Raw genomic sequence first — 15,348 nt, 5'->3', positions numbered from 1 at the left:
CAGGTTTGTTATATCAAGTACCCCCGGGTAAGGAACAGAGATGATCCATGGGTTACTGTTACAAGACTCAACCCGAGAGGCCGAGTTCAGGGAAGTTCTGAGCTGGAAGACCCACTACAACCAAGCACATCCGGCAACTTAAGTGCAGCAGAAGATTTAGGTGGAGTTGGCCTTGTAGTCGATTTAACCGACTTCGGAGAAGAAGCCGCCGTTCACGTAGAGGATGAACCAGTGATTGGAGAGTTTCACCAAGATCCAGATTCAGATTCATCTGGTGATGACGACTCGGAAACAGACTAGCGTCGACCTTTTTTTTTTTTTTTTTTTTAAAGGAAAATTCCGAGGAAATTCCGAGGACAAATAGGTTTTCCTCGGAATTTCCTCGGAATAGATCTTCTCGATTGAAAACCCAAAGTTCCTCGGAATTTCCTCGGAATTTTCCGAGGGAATTCCGAGGAACTCTTTATGTTCGTCGGAATTTCCTCGGAAAATTCCGAGGAAATTCCGAGGAATTGGGGATTTGATTATAGATTCTTTTTCCTCGGAATCTCTTCGGTATATTCCGAGGAAATGCCGACGAACATAAGGATCTCCTCGGAATCTCCTCGGTATATTCCGAGGAAATTCCGAGGAACTTGGGGTTTTAAATTGAAAACAACGTTTTACGGATTGAATAACACGTATATAACCTTCATTAAGTGTCATAACCAGATTATGATGTTTGGAACTATGAACTTTGGTGTTTTATCCAATAACAAACACTTTTTACGATTACATGAACGAAAACCACACAACATAAGAGAAACACTTATACACTTTAATAAACGGTAAAGGGAATACTAACAATTATTTTTGAAATTGTGTTATTTCATGGTTTATGATCATCTATACAAAGAATCCTCAATGGTATGCATTATAATTGTATAAGAAATGAAATACGGCGAAAATAATCGATGTTTTAAAACCCCAAACCCTGGTTCCTCAGAAATTCCTCGGAGATTACCGAGGGTATTCCGAGGAATCCTTGTTCGTCGGAATATTTTCATTTAACCGGGTTAACCTAGCCGCCAAATATTTGGGAAAATTGAATCAAAGAATTCCGAGGAAATTCCGACGGAAATATAAAATATTTCCGAGGAAATTCCGACGGATAGTTTCCGTCGGACCCCTCATAATATTAGGGCGAGCCCGATCTTCTTCCCCATTTCTCTCTTTCTCTCCGCGCCGCACAGCCTCTCCTCTCGCGATTTCCGGCGACTCCACCGTTCTCTCTCGCGTTTTTCCGGCGAATCTCCCCTAATCCTCCCCCATAATCATGTAAGAACCCTATCCCACTCTTTTAGGTTAGATTTGTATGGTTTTTAAGTAGATTTGATGATTTTGGAATGAGATTTATAGATTTTGTTAGGGTGAATGGTAGATTTGTGTAAAATCGAGTTTGATTATGTATTTCACTTGATTTGAATTTTTTTTTTAGTTTTTATTAATTTTGTGGTTATAAAAATCGAATTTGAAATTATATATATATATTGAAAACGTTTTTTGTATATAAAATCTATTTTTTGCATTTTAAATTCATTTATATATTTATTAAACATTTTTAAAATCTATAAAACTTTTTTTAAGATTAAAAATCATTTATATAATATTTAAAAACATTTTTTTTGTGGTTATAAAACGTTTTATGTATTTTATATGTAAAATATAAATTTCTATATTTATTAAACATTTTTAAAATTTTATATGTTTTTGGGATTTATTTAAACTATTTTTAAAATTTTTAAACTATTTTTTATTTATTAAAACTTTTTTTATTAATTATTAAACTATTTATATTTTTGTGATTAAAAACTATAATTTTGAAATAGGTTTTTTTTTTTAATTTACAGGTCTAATGATGATCAGATCCGGCCTCGCCAGCGTCGTAGCCGGGGTGGTATGGGGAGCCAGTCTCGGGGTTCTTCCAGCCATGTTCAGGATTCCGTTTCGCCCCACAGCTCATACCATACATCTCCCTCTCCATTACTCGCTCCTGCTGCTCCCGCTCCCGCTGCTGCACCCGCTCCTGGTCCCGCTGCTGCACCCGGTCCTCCGGGAGTGATGAGCGTTGCGGAGTTGGTTCGACAGCCCGGTCGTGACCATCTTCCCTATCTCACTGAGTATCCACATGGACATGGTCAAACATGGTAATTTAAACTTTTATTTTTTATCCTTAAAATTTGATTGATTATTAATAATTTGTTCTTTTTATTAGGTTCAACCGATCCGGGAACGGGATCAGCGCATGGATCAACCGTATGATGTACTCTGCCCTCGACAAGGGACATCCGACTTTCACTCACTTTCCCGTCGAGAAGCAGCATCTGTGGTTTCGTCAGTTTGCGGTAAGTATTCAAAATTTTTACTTATATTTTTTATTTATTAAAACTATTTTTTGTGATTATTAAACTATTTTCTATATTTATTAAACATTTTAAATATTTTAAAAACTATTTTTTTAATTATTTAACTATTTTTTTAATTATTAAACTATTTATATTTTTGTGCTTAAAAACTATTTTTAAACTATTTCAGCAAGAATTCAACTGGAATTCCGATGATACGCTCTCTATCTATAACCATTTTGTCCATAAAGTTATGGACAACTATGGGAAGCAGATGTACGAGTGGAAGAAGAAGTGGGAAGCAAACAAGGTAGTTTTTAATTTATTAACAATTTTTAATTTATTAAACTATTTTTAAATTATTAAACTTTGTTTTTTTTAAATTAAAAGGTCCCAAAGTCGATGAACGACACGGTATGGAAGGAGTTGTGTGAGCATTGGGATAAGGAAGAGACGAAAGAAACTTCTTCCACCAACTCCAACAACCGCAGGAGCGACCGTAAAGGGAAGGGCATCTACAAGCATAACTTGGGTGCCCAATCTATTGCCACTCTCGCGGATCGCATGGTAAGTTCAACCGCTCTTTCTTTAATTATTTAAGTTTCAGAATTTTATTTTTTATGCATTTTTTCAAATTTCTAATGTTTGTTTAATTTATTTTTTTTTCAAGGCGGAAGAAAATGAGGGCGAGCCGGTTGATGATCTCGCCCTAATGAAAAGGGCGTATACCAACAAGAAGACCGGTCAGATTGATGATGGTCTTGTGAGGGACGTGGTCGACCTGGTCCAAACTCAGGTGTACGACGAAGTGTCTCAGCTTCAAACCGATGATGACGATTCGACGGCTTCGACCAACTTGTCCCGGGTTCGAATCAACGAAATCGTTGAATCGGTAAGTTTTTTTTTTTAAAGTTCAATTTATTTATTTCTTGATTTTTATTTTATCATCAATTTATATTATCTAAATTTGGTTTTTTATATTTCAGTCGGTTCCAAAGAAGAAGGGACGTATGGTCGGTTTGGGTCGTCGCTCCCGGTCGGCTGCTCCTTCTTCTGCACCACCGCCATATGTTGATCCGGAAGTTCTTACGGCTCAGCTGAAGGACAAGGATGATCGGATATCTGCGTTGGAGACCCAGATGGCAGCTCAACAGGCGGGCTATGAGACCCAGAAGAGGCTCAACGAGCAGATGATGGAGATGATGAAGAGGATGTACCCGAACGAGGTGTTCCCGAACATCCAAGACCCGTAGTTTTTTTTTTTTTTTACCAAAAACTCTGAATGTTTTATTTAACTTTGAATATTATCTACTATGTTTTATTTAATGTTTTATTCAATTTTAATTTTAATTTTAAATTTTAAAATTAAATTTAAAAAATTTAAATTTTTTTAAAAAAAATAAATTTTTTCGAAATTCCGAGGGAATGTAGTTCCTCGGAAAATTCCGAGGAACTTTCTTCCCTCGGAATATTCCGAGGAACATAATTCCCTCGGAATTTTCCGAGGGAATGGAATCCTCGGAAAATTCCGAGGGAGTTTTGTCCCTCGGAATTTTCCGAGGAACTCCATTCCCTCGGAAAATTCCGAGGGAAAATATGTTCCTCGGAATTTTCCGAGGAACATATGTTCCTCGGAATTTTCCGATAAACATTCCGAGGAATGTTTTGTCGAAACTTCCGAGGATTTGACCATCGGAATTCCATCGGTTTATTCCGAGGAACCATCCGACGAAAATATGTTTCTCGGAGTTTCCTCGGAATTTTGTTTCCTCGGAATTCCGTCGGAAATTTCCGACGGAATTCCGAGGAAGTATGAATTTCCGAGGAGATATTTCCGAGGACTTTTTTCGTCGGTATGTCGTCGGAATAGCGTTATTCCGACGACATACCGACGATTTTTTCCCTCAGTATCCCGATGTTTTCTTGTAGTGATTTTGCTTTATTTATGTACAAACCTAACTTATTTCTTTGTACTTATATAGGATATAGGAGTTTGGCTTGCCCGAGCGTTTGTATCGGACTGGTTACGAACCAACCGAAGGAAAAAAAATCAATAACTACTTCAAGTTGAGATTGATAGAAGTCATAAAATTAGCTCTTTCAGATGTTCAACATGGAAAGTTGGCTAAGTCGCAGTTAAGACAAATTATGCTAATGTGATTCCATATTTTTCCAGTTATGTTTGTCTACCAACTATTGTCCCGTAATGGTTATTTTTATCAAAAAACAATCGGTATGTACACCTTTATAATATATCCTAATATACTATTTTATGTTATTGTCATAGTATATTAATTATATTTGTTCATCCCTTTTTATCACTCTTATTGTTTTTCTCTTTATCATCCTTATCTTTTCCTTCCCTACATCTCTCCCTCTTCATTTCTTTTGCTTGTATTGACTATAGCAGTTGATAATGGAGATTGCAATATCTTTTGGTCCTTATTGTGTTCCATGAGTTAGGTATTTCTCTTTTACTTGGGTTGACTAGTGCAGTTGATAATGGAGGATTGTACTATATTTAATATAGGTTTTTATATTTCCTGTATTTTCACTATATCTGGTGTTCTTTCTATACACCACTTTGCTTATACTATCATACTGTGTCATAATCATGTATAGTATAGTCACGTAATGGATGAAACTCAACCACATAATCGATGAAATGCAACCTCATAACTAATTAAGTCATGTGTGGGATTATACTATAAAGGTATGTAGTATAGTATGGCAGTTTAGTTTTGGAATGTCAACATCACGCGCACGCGCCTCGAAGGAGATTTCTGTCACGTTTGTGCGTAAATTGTCTCATCCGTCCTATGTTACTGTAGCATGGACATAATCTTCATTTTTTTGCCTCTTATGAATATTCAGTAAATTCACCCTTTATTATTTATGATTATCTAATAGTTTTGATTTAATATTCTGATACGACTTGTTACCGATAATTATATAAGAATTATTTTTGAAAGAAGACAGAGTACTTTAAAGCCTCTCTTCCTCGTTACCTATATCTAGGGTTTCACAAAACAAAGTAAAATAGAGGTTGATGAAGAGAGGACGGAAAGAGAAGAGCCATGATACCTCAACATCGTCGACACGACTTCGTCAGGGCGGAGATATCAATCTCCCTCTCGATCTAATGGTGGAGATACTAAAAAAATTACCGGCGAAGTCTCTATTACGGTTCCGATGCGTGTCGAAGTTATGGTCATCAATTATCAGCAGAAGTAGAGACTTCATAGACTCAATGGTGACTCGGTCTTTGACTGAACCTCCACGTGATGCACACATCATCGACGACTTCGCAGCAGGCAACTATAAGAAATGTTTCTTAGCCTTTTCATCTAGTACTATCCCTCGAAATACTAATGAAGTATCGGTACTATTAATGCCTGAAAGGATGAATCAGTATATTCGTGGCTTAATTTTATGTTGGTCAATTTCTCGTAATAAGGCAGCTATATATAACCCTACCACAAGGCAGTGCTTTAACTTACCGGATACGAAAATCAAAGGCATTGGATCTTGCTTCTTCGGATACGACCCTCTCGGGAATCAATACAAAGCATTGTACATACCGTTAAACTATATGGAGCATGTTTGTCAAGTGTTTACACTAGGAGATCCCACGGCTACGCAGTGGAGATCAATCCAAGGCGTTAAATCGCACTTTCCAATGGCAAGTGTTGTTTGCATCAACGGAGTTATCTATTACCGAGCAATTAATGCAGATGCTACTTCTGAGTATAAGTTGATGAGTTTTGATGTTAGGTGGGAGAAATTTTATCATGTCGAGGCTCCAAAAACATTGATGGATCACCCTTCGATTCTGATAAACTACCAAGGGAAGTTAGGATTCGTATGCTGCGAGGAAGGCATAGAAATTTGGGTGATGGAGAATGCTAACAAGGAAACCACACAAGGGTGGTCTATGATTTTCTTTTACGAGATGGAGGGTTTTAAAAGATGGCGCATCTTGGGTGCTACTCGTGGTAGTGAGATCGTTTTTGTCCAGCCAGGGTACCTCTCTAGTGACAAGTTATGGGTCTTATATTATGATCCAAAGCAAAACAGTATGAGATATGTTGACCTCAAAGGTACTTATCCCGAGGAAAAAAGGGGTTACACGTCTACTATTATCTGGAGTGCTTTGGATTATGTCGACAACACAATGTGTTTGTATCAGGCTATTAGTTAAGAAATTTTCGATGTGAGCTTGTGGTTTTTCTTCATCTTTAGGATAAAGATACAATATATAACCTATAAAGAAGATTTTGTTGTGGTTTTCATATGATACTAGGTGATACTATTGATCAAAAGAGATTATAATTTTAAAATTATATTGTTTAATTTACTGGTGTAATTTAAATGTATTTGATTTTTTTTTTAAATGTGAGAGTAAATAAAGACTTAATATATATTTAATATGAGTTTATGATAAAATAAAACACAAGCAATGTTTTTCTTCATAATATAAATTATGAATATATATAAAAAAAATAGAAAACATAGATAATAGAGTAAAATACTAAAAAAGAAAATTATAAAGAAACAAATTATAATATGGTTTTGATATATAACAAAAAAAGATCAAAATAAATTAGAGCCCTTAATTAGAATCGAACACTCTACGCACAGAGCGAACACAACTATATATAAATCCCGCTTATTTTTCTTCTCTCTTCTCTCTCTTTCGTCTCCCTCAGATAATACCAGAGAAATTGAAAGAATCAATGGAACAAGCTCCACCTCCTGCTAACGTCGTCGAGTCTATCACATCATTCCAACTTCACCGGAACTTGAATCTTCCTCCAGGTTACGGATTTCACGCATCCGACGCACAGTTATTGCAACTATTCCTCGGTCCTTTCGTAGATGAACGCGAACTGAAGACTTGCCCTATCCACAACATCACCGGCGATGTATACTCCTCTTCTCCAGACGTTCTTACCGGTAAGTCCTTTCTTGATGAGAAACGTTCCTTTCTTTTGGATTTCTTGATGATGAGCAACCAACATTAACAGTCTCTGTCATTGTTCGCAGGTGCATATGAGCATGACGGAGAAGATAAATGGTTCTTCTTTTGTACTAACAAGTACGATGATGACGTTACTTCAAGGGCCGGTCGTGTTATCGTCGGCGGCGGAGGTGAATGGGTAAAGATGGGTCCCAGCAAGAAACTATTTGCGAATAATACGCTTCTTGGTTTCAAACGTACTCAAGACTTCTACGTTCAAGGCATGGATCTTTCATATTGGAGGATGGAGGAATTATCACTTAGAGCCAAGGTATGCATCGACTTTGTATCATTAGATTAGGACTTGGGAATAAGAAAGTAGCATATTAGAGCATCAGCATTAGTGAACCCCATGGAAGGGGTTCACAAAGTATTTTTTTATTATTATTTTTTTTCTGTTTGATTTTTGTTTTAAAAAAAAGAAAAAAAAATTATTAATCGGACCAATCGCGGACCGCCACGTGTCGTGGGGCCCGCGCTAAAGTGATGATCCGGATTTAGTGCAGTGAACTCCCAAGAGGCAGGTTCATTGCTTTTGTTTATTTTAATTTTTTTTTTTTTCGAAAATTGTGTGAACTCCCTTTAGAGTTCACTGATGCAGATGCTTTTAGTTTAAATGGGAGCATGGACCTATCTCATCAAAACTATTTACCAATATATTTTTAAAATGTAAATAATAATAAACAGAAGATCCCAAAATCTCCATGAAGGTTTGTATTGAGAAAATAGTTCATTTCAATAGTGCGTTTGACTATATTGTTTTTTTTCACTATTGTTCTTTTTTGTAACTATATTTTTTTCTATAAAACCTTCATGAAAAACTAACATGTCCAAAGTACAAAAATAATTGAACATAAATTTAGAAGAAAAAAAACAGAAAAAGAGCAAGCTGAGACTTAGTCAAACACTACAAACCAAATGCAATAGGTGACATTAGAGGGAAGATCATGGGCGATTCCAAATAATTTTTTCAGTGGGTGCACAAATGCTCAAATAGGTGTAACCTTACATACGATTATAGGTGTGTACATCAAATTTGTTAAGAAATATACTGAAATTTAAAAATATTATCGGGGCATGTGCACCCACAACCCTCTACCTAGGTTTGCCACTGGGGAAGACTATGTTACTCTCTTGATAGCAGGTCAAGGCGGCTTTAGATGATGATTTTTATCTATGAAATAAGTAAATGAGGTGGTCAGGGAAGAGAGCCATGAAGCCTCGAGTTCCTCTCCCTCCATATGAAGTAAATTGAGGCTTGGAAAGCTAGCTAGAGGATAAAGGAAGTGTTTCCGTCCGGTGAAGGTCTCAGCAACCAACGAACACAATCCTCAAACAAATTAGGTGGCTAAGCATAGGTAGGGAGTAAAAGCTGACTAGATTTCATTTCTCACCACACAATCAAAGAAAAGATGTTGGCGGGACTCGTAATGTGCCCTGCAAAGCACACTGACGGAATGTTATTGTTCTGACGTGACACGTCTTTAGTTTGTAGTCTGTACCTAGTACCTAACACATTTACCCATGAGATCATTGAGATGGAATAGTGTTTGAGTATCATACCTTTGAACCATATAACATGATGCCAAAACACTAATTGGAGAGGAGGGTAAAGATGAGCCCATGTCATGGCTGAGTCAAAAGTGTCAGAGGCCACTGCCTCTCCAACCTTCCATTGATACAGATCATCTTCCTCAGAGAGGAACATTTGCTGAGCCCTAGAGAAACTTGTTTTAGGAACAGGATAATAGGATTTCTGCTACGATAATGAGAAAGCCACAATTTTGACCACGTTAAAGCGTCCCTTACAACCTCATTAATCTCAGGCAGTCCCGAGACTCTCGATCCCATAGGAATCGTGATATCAAATAATGGGCCTAGAGAATTCCGATTGTCGTGCCAAAAACTACAAATAATGCCTGATCCAACGTTACAAACGACAAACTAGCGAGCTATTGGCCTCAGCTTACATAAGCTTCTCTAAATCCAACTCCCCGAGGTTATATTCTCTTTTTAGTAATTGTTTTATTTTGTGGCAATAAATGTTTGACACTTAGTTATGCAACCCGCATGTCTATGTAATAAGTTCATGTAATGTGTGATTTCTTGCACAAACAGAAGATCCCAATTTCATGATTAGTTTTTTCTTTCTTTCTTATCAACTGTTTACATTATTTTTCTTGCTAAGACAACATTTACATGATTCGATGTAGTTTTTGTACAATACACAATGATTCATCGTGTTCCACTTTGTGGTTTATTCACTTTTGCTTAATCTTTTTCCAGCAAAAACATTCAACAACGTTGGTATCAGAAATCGATGACGTCATACTCCAGTAGTGTTGAATCTTTTGATGATTGTAGTTTTGAAGCTGCAGAAATCAATGTAGATCTTGAATCCAAGTTTGAGTTTTGTTGAGGATTCAAATCGAATCGGTCTAGTCTTTTGCTAATCATGGAATTTAAAATTGTTATCTCATGGAATTTCTGTATAGATAAACATTTAAAATTGTCTACATTTCATAGATTTTGTCATTTGAGTCAGGTTGGGCTTACATTGAAGGCCGAAAGATTTCAGAAACAGGCCCAATGATATAAGAAAACCCACCCAAACAAAACCCTAAACGGCTAAGAGTGTGCATATATTTAGGTCTATAGAGTCCTTTGCTCCCCTGTCGCCGCAACAAAAAGAGAAACGCAATAGGCTTCTTGTAACTAACTCTTCACTGCAACATGGTAAGTCTTTCTGTTCCTCCATAGATCTGTCGTTGAATAAGATACTATCACAGCTCGCAGATATGTTAGAAAGATTGTGTATTGAATCCGTGATTTGTTTTATTTGTGCAGACTTTCAAGCGCAGGAACGGTGGCAGGAACAAGCACAACCGTGGTCATGTGAAGCCCATCAGGTGTTCCAACTGCGGGAAATGCTGTCCCAAGGTTGTGTTCAGTCTCCTACTAATCAATGTCCCGTAGCTAGATCTGTCTTAAAAGTTTGATCTGATTATGTTTCCTCATGTTTGATATAATAGGATAAGGCTATCAAGAGGTTCATCGTCAGGAACATCGTTGAGCAGGCTGCCATCAGAGATGTCCAAGAAGCCAGTGTCTACGATGGTATGTTGTTTAATCATTAATACTCGTGTGTGTGATTAGATTGTCGTTGATGATGTATTTGTTTTGCGATTTGTAGGATACACTCTTCCCAAGTTGTACGCTAAGACGCAGTACTGTGTCTCATGTGCTATCCACTCTCACGTTGTGAGAGTTCGTTCTCGTACCAACCGTAGGGTTCGTACCCCACCCCCACGTTTCGTCAGACGCAAGGTAATCTCTCAATACTGTTACTTCTTATATACTCTTATCAGTTTGCTTGACCATTCCTTAGATACATTTGTTTTATACTAATTATCAAATGTATCAGTTTGCTGAATAAATAATTACCTTTTGTTTTGTTATATCTTTGATAATTATATTGGAATGTATACTCTACACTAACTTAGGGTTATAGTTCTGACAAAATCACTCTTTAAATGCAAATGGGTCTGCTTTACTTTTTGATTATGGTTAGAAAGTATGTTTCTTTGTTTCGATTACTGTAACGTTAGCTGAATAGTAATTGTTACTAGTTTTGATAAGAACGTGAGCACTGAACTTGTATTCTTGCTAACAGTTTGGTTCAAGCCGTCTTATTAAAACTTTACATTGTATATTCATGTGTTGTTAAAAGCCTTTAACTGAACAACTATATGTTTTGCAGGAGGATGCACCCAAGCCTGGACAACCTGGTCAGGCCCCTCGCCCTGCTGGTGGTGCCCCTGCTGCTGCTCGTGCTTAAAGACTGCGAGAAGCTGGCAACTCAAAAATCTTTATATTCTAGTTTCAGTCTCAGGGTTGTCTAGAATTTTTGAAGATGTTTTCTACCTTTTGTTAAAGATAATTTTGTTTTGGAGCTTTGAATGCTTTGAGACTATTTATCAGTTTGTTTTTGTCATTTGGCGTTTCCTCTTTTTTGTTCAAGCAAATCAATTATTTCTAGAAGTATGAGTAACAAATCACAGATTCACTCAACTTAAAATGTTACCTTATGAACTATGAACCATAAACCATATGAGTGTGAGAACGTACATGCGTCTAATTGAGCTTCAAAAGAGACGGACCCATTCTATATTACATCTTTGCCGACACAATTCTTGTGCTGAAACGGTAATGGTAGATTTAAGACAAATCATATCCCCTGATGCTGTAATGGTTGAACAACGGTTACAGATAGCAACTATCATACGGTCACCAGACAGTCCCTGATCACACCTGGAATAAAACAGCCATCACAAGTTAGAGTCGGTAAGTTCATGTGTGTTTCTGCTTTTCTATACGAGATTGATAGACCTGTAGGTCTCAAGTTATACATGTTGACAATCATGTTCTCCATTGGCTTGGATTTTCCTTCCTTGAACACCAAGCTACCAATTGAGATAGAAGATATATATAGGCATATAGCATGTCGACAAAGACAATTCACCTTGGTTTACATTGATAACCTCATTGCTCTAAATCTTAAAAGTTTCAGCGGTCATGTTTCTTGCATCACAACCACTCAAAAGAGGTGTCTGCAAGGGAACCATTGTGATGACTGATGAGATCTACTATACCAAAGAAAATGAAGAAACCAATAAAAACGGTACCTACAAGAGAGCCATCCGCCACGAGTTAGAGGTCAAATCAAGGATATACAAGAAGTTCTGAAACGATTAAATCAGTTGCATACCTTCATCACGTCCTAATGCAGATATACCATTACAAATGTGTAGTCAATCGTTAACAACAACTTTTTCGAATTGTAACTATTTTGCAGATATATCATTACAAACCATATAACCCTCAATTTCAATTGACTGTTGTTCAAGAAAAAAAACATTTATATACTATTAACAAAAAAAATATCATTTATCCCAAATCTCCCATATTAAAACAGAATCATTCTCATGGACCCAATTTTTTCTGTAAGTTTTTAAATTAAATATACTTTTCTATTATATAGTTAAATTCACTCTTCTAATTATGGAAAATAACACTATACTGCTAAATGTGTTTCCAAACAAAACAATAATTAATTTTCTACCCAAACAATATAAAATATTAGATCCTGTATTTTAAAAAACTTACGCTGAATTGTCACTACTTTTGCAGATATACCATTACAAACCAATAGAACCCTCAATTTTAATTGACTATTGTGCAAGCAAAAAAAATTAATATGCTAGTAACAAAATAAATATCATTCATCTCAAATGGTGGTTGCTATTCTAATCAGTTAATCTCTTTAGAACATTTCTATTAGAAAGATGTGAAGAATAACTCAGAAGTTATATAATAAAAAATGATAATAAACTAAAGTGATATCTCAAAGCTTGAGGAATCTACCTAAAAGTTTTTGAAATAAAAAAAAGGGATTTCTCAAATTCTAAAATACCCGCATTATATTTTATTATTATATAATTTTCAAATACTTTTCTTGCTTGTAATATAAATGTTAAGAGGTAGGACGAAAATCTCATACTTTTAACAAAATAAACACAAGAAAGAAAATTCAAGGCCTCATAAATCACCAGATAACTAAATTCCCACGTAACCACATTAATTACAGCCATATTATTCATTTGTGGCCCCCTATCCATTTCAACCCCACCACATACATACCACATGTATGTTTACTATAAACGCATCACAATATGCTATCTAGTGTACTTAGAATTACAGCGGAAACGAAAAAATGGGCCTAAGAGCACTGCCTCTTCAACATAACGGTGGGTTCATCTCCACGACCAAAGTTCCGATCGCAAGAACCTCGCAGAGATTAAGCCGGAACCCTAGATGGGTCGTGGTGTCGGCCAAGCAAGAGAAAGATGAGGAGAAGAAGAGGGGAGATGAGACTTCATTGTTCACCAGACTAACCGATGCGTTGGATTTCGCACAGGTTCGGTCGGAGAAAGACGCCGAGCTTCTCTACGAGGCCCGTGAAGCCACCAAATCCGGTGGCAAAATGAGCAAGGAACAGGTCGGTCTTCTTAATTAACCACTTCACTTTCCAACTTAATAATAATTATTACTCATGAAATAAATCCAAATTTTACTAGACACAAGCAAGACATGCTTTTTTTGTTTCTTATTAAACCATGATGTTTGGAACTCGAATTCTAAGCATGGACGATGAGAAATCTACTTATGGTATTTATTGGATTACCATCGAGTTATGTTTGATATATATCAAATCGTTATTTTGCAGTATGGGGCGTTGAGAAGAAAAATTGGAGGGACGTACAAGGACTTTTTTAAATCATACGTTGAAGGTAGAGTCTAAAGTCCTATTTAATTTGGAAACGTTACATGATGATGATTTTATTTGTTACGAATATTTGAAATGATTGTAAATTGTTTTGTATATAAATGTGATAGTGGATGGAGAATATGTCGAGGAAGGATGGGTGGACAAAACATGTAAGGTATGCAAAAAGGACACAAAGGGTGAGGCAAGACAAGTGGACAAGGCAGGGAGATATGCTCATGTCTCCTGTCTTCAAAATCCCTCCAACTCTTCTGGAAATTTCTTCACCAGACTCTTCTCAAGATGATCAATCTCCCAAATCATATACTGAATGTGTTTGTTTCTGTTTTTTTTTATAGCTAAGTCATTCTTGCAATTTTGTGTCTCTTATAGAAATCGAAATTATACACATGCCAAAACAAAAATTATGTTTATTGGGATCTTTAGAAACAAAGACAAAACGATATCACTAGAAACTAGTTACAAGTCTACCTCAGTTTCTCCGGCTCATCTCCACTGTCAATCTCATGGCTCTCTTCATTATACATGGTTTTTAGTTCCATACGCTGATATATATTTATGATTAATTATTAAATTTAAAATGTTGTTTTTCATAAATCCAAGAGCTTTCTTGAGATTTTGGGACTACTGTGTTTATAAGCATCTACAAAAAGAAATACTACTTGCAGGCCTTCGTTACCACATAAGAACGCATCATGTTCATACGTATAGAAACTAACCATTACCATCAGTCCTTTATCCGTTGCAAACTACTGATAAATTAAAAAGAAAACAAATAGTGGAAAAGTAATCGATACTGCATTATATTAATTGATAGCCAGAAAAGAATGACTTGCCTTTTGACACACCTTTAGAGAAGTAATGCCTCATTTCTAAAACGGGAAGAACGAAACATAGATGGAAGAATATTCTAATACGTTTGATGCAAATGCATTAAATATATATATTGATACAAGTTTGAAAACAATCCACTGATCCAAATTTCAATCCGATTTAGTTATATTATAATCCGAATATAAGCTTAGTATATGTATATTCCTTCTTTATAACGAAATTTCCATCCATGCTAGAGATCTCCTGATACATAATTTCAGTTGACCAGAAAAAGAAAGAATGTTTTATTTTCCTATAAGCAGTATAATCTGAAAGTTACAGCTTCCTATCTTAAGGGTTACAGGCTTAAGATATACAGATATATAAATATTACTTTTCCAAGATAAGATCAAAATATGTGGAAGTAGCATGGTGTCTATCGGTAAAAGTTTAGGTTTCTACATCAAACATAAAATATATATAAGATGATCATGCGTCCTAAAGCCTTGATGACAACAGACTTGCAAGTTTATGCTCAATAAAGTGACTAAATAGAATACTACGGTTCATATAGAAGTGACCGTATATTGGGTCGGGCATATTTTTTGTTGACCCGGGTCATCCGGACCGTAAAGACCCGACTTCGAATCCAGAGAACCGAGCGTCCACAGAACAACTGGGTCAACGCCTTGCTGGTAAAATGTTCGACACACATTAACGTTAGCTTTGTCTAGTTTTCTCAGAATCTCAGTGGATAAGTCTTCTTTCATATGTGCTTCAAGTGT

At 36.2% G+C, this 15,348-nt stretch overlaps 4 protein-coding genes across 4 annotated transcripts; all 4 read left to right on the top strand.

The window, feature by feature from the left end:
- Positions 1–3,867: 3,867 nt before the first annotated feature.
- Positions 3,868–7,041, top strand: LOC103830051 (probable F-box protein At3g56670). Its single transcript, XM_009105750.3, has one exon. It carries the CDS (start codon positions 5,434–5,436, stop codon positions 6,583–6,585), a length of 1,152 nt encoding a protein of 383 aa, XP_009103998.1. The 5' UTR covers positions 3,868–5,433; the 3' UTR covers positions 6,586–7,041.
- Positions 7,042–7,120: 79 nt separating this feature from the next.
- On the top strand, positions 7,121–7,705 carry LOC117126848 (NAC domain-containing protein 92-like). The gene is made up of 2 exons (XM_033276007.1): positions 7,121–7,340; positions 7,431–7,705. Exons 1-2 carry the CDS (start codon positions 7,121–7,123, stop codon positions 7,703–7,705), a joined length of 495 nt encoding a protein of 164 aa, XP_033131898.1.
- Positions 7,706–9,938: 2,233 nt separating this feature from the next.
- LOC103830049 (40S ribosomal protein S26-3) lies at positions 9,939–11,445 on the top strand. The gene is made up of 5 exons (XM_009105748.3): positions 9,939–10,140; positions 10,252–10,344; positions 10,437–10,521; positions 10,598–10,731; positions 11,165–11,445. The coding sequence occupies exons 1-5, from the start codon at positions 10,138–10,140 to the stop codon at positions 11,240–11,242; spliced, it is 393 nt and encodes a 130-aa protein (XP_009103996.1). The 5' UTR covers positions 9,939–10,137; the 3' UTR covers positions 11,243–11,445.
- A 1,691-nt stretch (positions 11,446–13,136) lies between these two features.
- Positions 13,137–14,220, top strand: LOC103830048. The gene is made up of 3 exons (XM_009105747.3): positions 13,137–13,462; positions 13,691–13,754; positions 13,861–14,220. The coding sequence occupies exons 1-3, from the start codon at positions 13,178–13,180 to the stop codon at positions 14,034–14,036; spliced, it is 525 nt and encodes a 174-aa protein (XP_009103995.1). The 5' UTR covers positions 13,137–13,177; the 3' UTR covers positions 14,037–14,220.
- Positions 14,221–15,348: the final 1,128 nt, after the last annotated feature.

The sequence above is a fragment of the Brassica rapa genome, chromosome A07, assembly GCF_000309985.2.
Source record: "Brassica rapa cultivar Chiifu-401-42 chromosome A07, CAAS_Brap_v3.01, whole genome shotgun sequence".
Classification (NCBI taxonomy): domain Eukaryota; kingdom Viridiplantae; phylum Streptophyta; class Magnoliopsida; order Brassicales; family Brassicaceae; genus Brassica; species Brassica rapa.
The sequence above is the reverse complement of the archived record's forward strand: the minus strand, read 5'-3'. Positions and strand labels throughout refer to the sequence as shown.

What these genes read in the sequence shown, in the direction of transcription:
- LOC117126848 (XM_033276007.1), top strand. Translation starts at nt 7,121, where the DNA reads ATGGAACAAGCTCCACCTCCTGCTAACGTCGTCGAGTCTATCACATCA. An exon ending in TTCTCCAGACGTTCTTACCG is followed by an intron (nt 7,341 to 7,430) that starts GTAAGTCCTTTC and finishes CATTGTTCGCAG; the next exon opens with GTGCATATGAGCATGACGGA.
- LOC103830051 (XM_009105750.3), top strand. Translation starts at nt 5,434, where the DNA reads ATGAAGAGAGGACGGAAAGAGAAGAGCCATGATACCTCAACATCGTCG.
- LOC103830048 (XM_009105747.3), top strand. Translation starts at nt 13,178, where the DNA reads ATGGGCCTAAGAGCACTGCCTCTTCAACATAACGGTGGGTTCATCTCC. An exon ending in GCAAAATGAGCAAGGAACAG is followed by an intron (nt 13,463 to 13,690) that starts GTCGGTCTTCTT and finishes GTTATTTTGCAG; the next exon opens with TATGGGGCGTTGAGAAGAAA. An exon ending in TTTTAAATCATACGTTGAAG is followed by an intron (nt 13,755 to 13,860) that starts GTAGAGTCTAAA and finishes TAAATGTGATAG; the next exon opens with TGGATGGAGAATATGTCGAG.
- LOC103830049 (XM_009105748.3), top strand. An exon ending in GCGGGAAATGCTGTCCCAAG is followed by an intron (nt 10,345 to 10,436) that starts GTTGTGTTCAGT and finishes TTGATATAATAG; the next exon opens with GATAAGGCTATCAAGAGGTT. An exon ending in CACGTTTCGTCAGACGCAAG is followed by an intron (nt 10,732 to 11,164) that starts GTAATCTCTCAA and finishes TATGTTTTGCAG; the next exon opens with GAGGATGCACCCAAGCCTGG.